At 56.3% G+C, this 3,920-nt stretch overlaps 4 protein-coding genes across 4 annotated transcripts in view; 2 read left to right on the top strand and 2 right to left on the bottom strand.

Moving 5' to 3' along the window:
* Positions 1-145: 145 nt before the first annotated feature.
* DQ04_12301030 (surface protease GP63) lies at positions 146-2,200 on the top strand (the record flags this gene model as incomplete). Its single annotated transcript, XM_009316722.1, has 1 exon — positions 146-2,200. One exon carries the CDS (start codon positions 146-148, stop codon positions 2,198-2,200), a length of 2,055 nt encoding a protein of 684 aa, XP_009314997.1.
* A 71-nt stretch (positions 2,201-2,271) lies between these two features.
* Positions 2,272-2,628, bottom strand: DQ04_12301020 (hypothetical protein; the record flags this gene model as incomplete). The annotated part of the gene is made up of 1 exon (XM_009316721.1): positions 2,272-2,628. The coding sequence occupies one exon, from the start codon at positions 2,626-2,628 to the stop codon at positions 2,272-2,274; it is 357 nt and encodes a 118-aa protein (XP_009314996.1).
* Positions 2,629-3,129: 501 nt separating this feature from the next.
* On the bottom strand, positions 3,130-3,561 carry DQ04_12301010 (hypothetical protein; the record flags this gene model as incomplete). The annotated part of the gene is made up of 1 exon (XM_009316720.1): positions 3,130-3,561. The coding sequence occupies one exon, from the start codon at positions 3,559-3,561 to the stop codon at positions 3,130-3,132; it is 432 nt and encodes a 143-aa protein (XP_009314995.1).
* Positions 3,562-3,860: 299 nt separating this feature from the next.
* The window catches only part of DQ04_12301000 (hypothetical protein), a gene marked incomplete at both ends in the record, with an annotated part of 387 nt that continues 327 nt past the window's right edge, over positions 3,861-3,920 (top strand). The window contains one exon of the mRNA XM_009316719.1: positions 3,861-3,920. This exon is cut by the window's right edge and continues 327 nt beyond it. Coding sequence (XP_009314994.1) covers positions 3,861-3,920 — 60 coding nt within the window.

Raw genomic sequence — 3,920 nt, 5'->3', positions numbered from 1 at the left:
CTCCCGCATATGTTGTGCAAGGAGTTTCACTGAGATTTTATTGCCTATTCTTTTCTCTTTCCCTCCTTTGTGGATTCTGGTGTTCTTCGGCGCACTCAGTCGCACGACAGCAAGTAAAGTTATCAAGTGAAAGCAGGTGTGCTTCATGCTCCGTTGTTCCTCTCTGCACGCTGTGGCTCTGCTGCCTCTGCTGCTGTGTGCCTGCGGGTGCTTTGCGGTGGGCGCTGACCGCGGCGTGTTCGACACGATCGGGTCAGGGGGAAGTGACCAGCATCGTGTCTCCGTTGTGCGTACGGTGCCGATGAAGGGAGAAAGCGGGCACCAGGCGTACATCCTCTCCACAGGCTCTGCAGAGAGCGATGCCGGTTGGGGGGCGCTCCGCATTCACGTGTCTCACGAGGACCTGGACCTGAATGTTACAAATACTTCAACTCGGATCTGTTTGGAGGGCCGAACTAGAACCCGGGGCTTTTCAGTATATAATGTGCCGTATTTGTGCCCGGATCAGACAATCGTAACGGCAGAAAAGAGGAGGGTTCTTCTGGAGGTGATACTCCCCAAGGCAATCAAACTACACTCCGAGCGTCTTACCGTTAAGAATGTGGAGGGAAAGCTGAAGCTTGACGCTTTCGATGACCCGATCTGTAAGATGTTCACTGTTCCCAAGGATCACTTCAGTGAAGGTGTGACTAATGCGGACTTCGTGCTGTATGTGGCCGCCGCTCCGGGGCCTGTGGTGGCGAGAACGTGCTCCGTGGATAAGACAGGCGCGACAGGCCTAGCAAGAAGGCCCACAGCCGGTGCGCTGAACTTTGACCCGGAGCGCATCGTTGACACGCGGTACAGTGTGCGGATTGCAGCGCACGAAATTGCACACGCCCTCGGCTTCAATCGGGGAGTAATAAAGGCCGCAGAATTAACCTCAACATGCAAGGAAAGTGTGAATGGGCCAACAAAAACGGGCTGCTACTTGACTGCTCCAACAACAATGAATGCGATAAAGGAACACTACAACTGCAGCACAGAGCCACCTACTAACAGAACACTGCTGGAGGCGGATGGTGACGATGAGAGGAATCTGCACTGGCCGCGGCGCATTGCTAAAGACGAGTTGATGAGCCCGTACGTTGGTGCCACTGGCGGTGCGTTCTACACGGCACTGACGATGTCCGTATTCCACGATTTGGGCTATTACCGCGCTAGATTTGACATGGCGGAAAAGATGCGTTGGGGCAATCAGTCTGGCTGTGGGTTCCTCAATGAAAAATGTGTGAACAAAAGTCAATCTAAGTTTGGTGACATGTTTTGCACCGAGAGTGAAGAAAGTGGTAAACTTCTGCGGTGCACGTCGGACCGCTTTGCACTGGGGACTTGTTCGCTGACGACTCACACTACACATATCCCCAGCCAGTTCATGTACTTTGCCGACAGATCTCGCGGTGGCCCCAAAGCCCAGCGGATGGACTACTGCCCGATCATTACGCCGACCGCAGGCACCGTTTGCGAAAGTGGGGAAGTTGAACGGATGCCGGGGAGTTTCGTGGGGCCGATGTCACGGTGCCTGAGTGGAGAAAGCATTGTGTTGAACACCACTGATGGCGCCGGCACTCAGAAGATTGGGGGTCTCTGCGCAAAGGTGACGTGCAAGAGCCGCGGCGTTGTGAAGATCAGGTTCAATGGCAGCGATGTGTCATACATTTGTGATCCGAAGCACGGAAACCCGAAGATTGACCTGAAAGAGTTGCCTGCATTCAAGAGCGGTTATGTCTTCTGCCCGACCTACGAGGAGGTGTGCAGTGGCGCCGAGATTGAAGAGGACCGCCCGTCACTGACGCCGGAGTACGAATATTATACGGAGCCTTCAGAGTCTGAAGAGAAGCGTGAAAAGAACCCTAAAGGGAGATGGACGCTAGACATCGAAAAGTGGGCCGGCCGCCTCACCAGAGGCCGAGGCCATGGCGAAGCTCACTCTGGGAGCGCACCAGTCAAGAGTGCCACGAGAGCCATTGGGGGCAGCCACACAGCTGCAGACATTGAAACCATCACTCGGAGCGGGACGGCTTCTCCTAACACTCCCCAAAAGATGAGCGTGAACAGTCGAAACATCACATTGCCGGACGGCAGTGTCAACCCTTCGTGGGTGCGTGTTCCCCTGCTGCTTCTGATGGCTGTGGTTCCAGCATACATTGGGGCGTTCTAAGAAGTGAGCTAACACTTTTACCGAAGCAAGACCTCAGGCTTCAAACTTAACAACACAATAATCTCTTTCTTTTATTGCTTGCCCTTGTGTGGCTCCGCGACTGTGTGTGTGTACTTTGTGCACCCTGGCTCTTGTAGGAATGCGTGGCGGCTGCCCGTTGTTGGGCGTACATCATCTCCTTCTTTGTTTTGGGCTTCGGCCTCTTTTTCCACGGGGTTGTGTGCCACCCGTTGCTTAAACGTTGTTTGTTTATTGTTGCGGTGCTCTGTGGAGCACAGCGGTGGAGTGGTGCTGTGGCGGAGTGTGCAGTGCGGCGCCATTGGGCTGGCGGACGCGTGCGGCTCCACAGGAAGTGCACGACCCCGCACCACCGCATGTTCCGTGTCCTCAAGTATCCGTGCTTGTGTGTGTGTGGGGGGGGAATTCATTTGCTCCCGCAGCAGGATTAAGGATAAGCCTGTGAAGAAGTTTTCGCTGCTGCGGGGACGGCTCGTATGGTGAATTCACCCCCGTTGTTTTTGTTTTTTGGTTTGTATCTCCGCTGCGCCATCGCAGTGACGGGAGGGAGTACTGACGCCACTTGGGCTTTGTGGTGAGGTGCTTCTTCACGGTGAGAAGTGTTTTAATTCTTCTTTTGTTTCGGGTGTGTTGGGGGTTTGTTGTGAATATCTGAGAGGGGAAGAGTGTCGAGGAGTCTTGCTGCTGCTGTGCCTGCGGTGTGTGCACTGTTCCGCATCGTTGCCTCTCTCCTCTCTCTGCTGTTGTGTAGGCAGTGCTNAGGAGTCTTGCTGCTGCTGTGCCTGTGGTGTGTGCACTGTTCCGCATCGTTGCCTCTCTCCTCTCTCTGCTGCTGTGTAGGCAGTGCTGCTGCGCTCGTGGAAGTGACTGCGTGTCGCCGCCGCTGGCTGAGGGGCGCTGTGATGGTGCGGCTAGGGTGGGTGAGTGATGTTGAGCGGCGCAGCAGTGCAGGTGTCCCTGTGCGGCTGGGATGATGTGCAGCTGTGGTGTTTTCCCTCCATTTCACCGCCTTTGCTCTTGTTGCCTCCGGTGTGTTCGGCTGCGTCAAGTGCGGCCTGTGCACGTTGTGCGTCTGTGCGTGTGGCGTCTGGGAGTGACGTCTGTGTGTGTGGTGGTGCTGTTCGTGCAATTATGTTTCTGGCCTCACTGCTGTGTGCTGCATGGCTGCTGTGGTGTTGGCGTGGCATCTCCAGTAGGGTGTTCTCTTCTCCCGTGCCATGGCAATGCGTGATGCGAGAGCCACTCCGTTGCGTGGGCACACTGAGCTGCGGACCGACTCTGCCTGACTGACGGTGTTGTTGTGTGAGTGCGTGCTGCGTGGACGGTTTGCCCAGCGGCTGCATTTGGCCTGTGTGTGTCTGTTGCTGTCGGTGTGTGTGTGTGTGCGGTGTGACGTGTTGAGGTGACTGTTGTGCGTCCCCTCGTTGGATGGTTCGCGTGGGTGCACCTCACCTCTGTGCCGCTACTGATTTGTTGTGGGCCGAGTGCGTGCGTTGTCGCTGAGCAGCGGTGAGTGGAGTGGCGTCTCTATTCCTGCCGCTATTTTTGTGCGTGGTGAGTGTGTGGCCGCGCGTTGTGTGTGGAGTGGCGTGCGGCCGACGGGGCGTCACCCGAGAGAGTGTGGGTGAGTGCGGCGGTGTGGATGTGTGTGCGTGGTGGTGCTGTGGGCGAGGGCCACGGAGGTGCGGCGAGGCTTGCGGGG

The sequence above is a fragment of the Trypanosoma grayi genome, assembly GCF_000691245.1.
Source record: "Trypanosoma grayi strain ANR4 Tgr_1230_V1, whole genome shotgun sequence".
Taxonomy (NCBI): Eukaryota; Euglenozoa; class Kinetoplastea; order Trypanosomatida; family Trypanosomatidae; genus Trypanosoma; species Trypanosoma grayi.
Note: the sequence above shows the minus strand (reverse complement) of the source record. Positions and strands in the feature narration are given on the sequence as shown.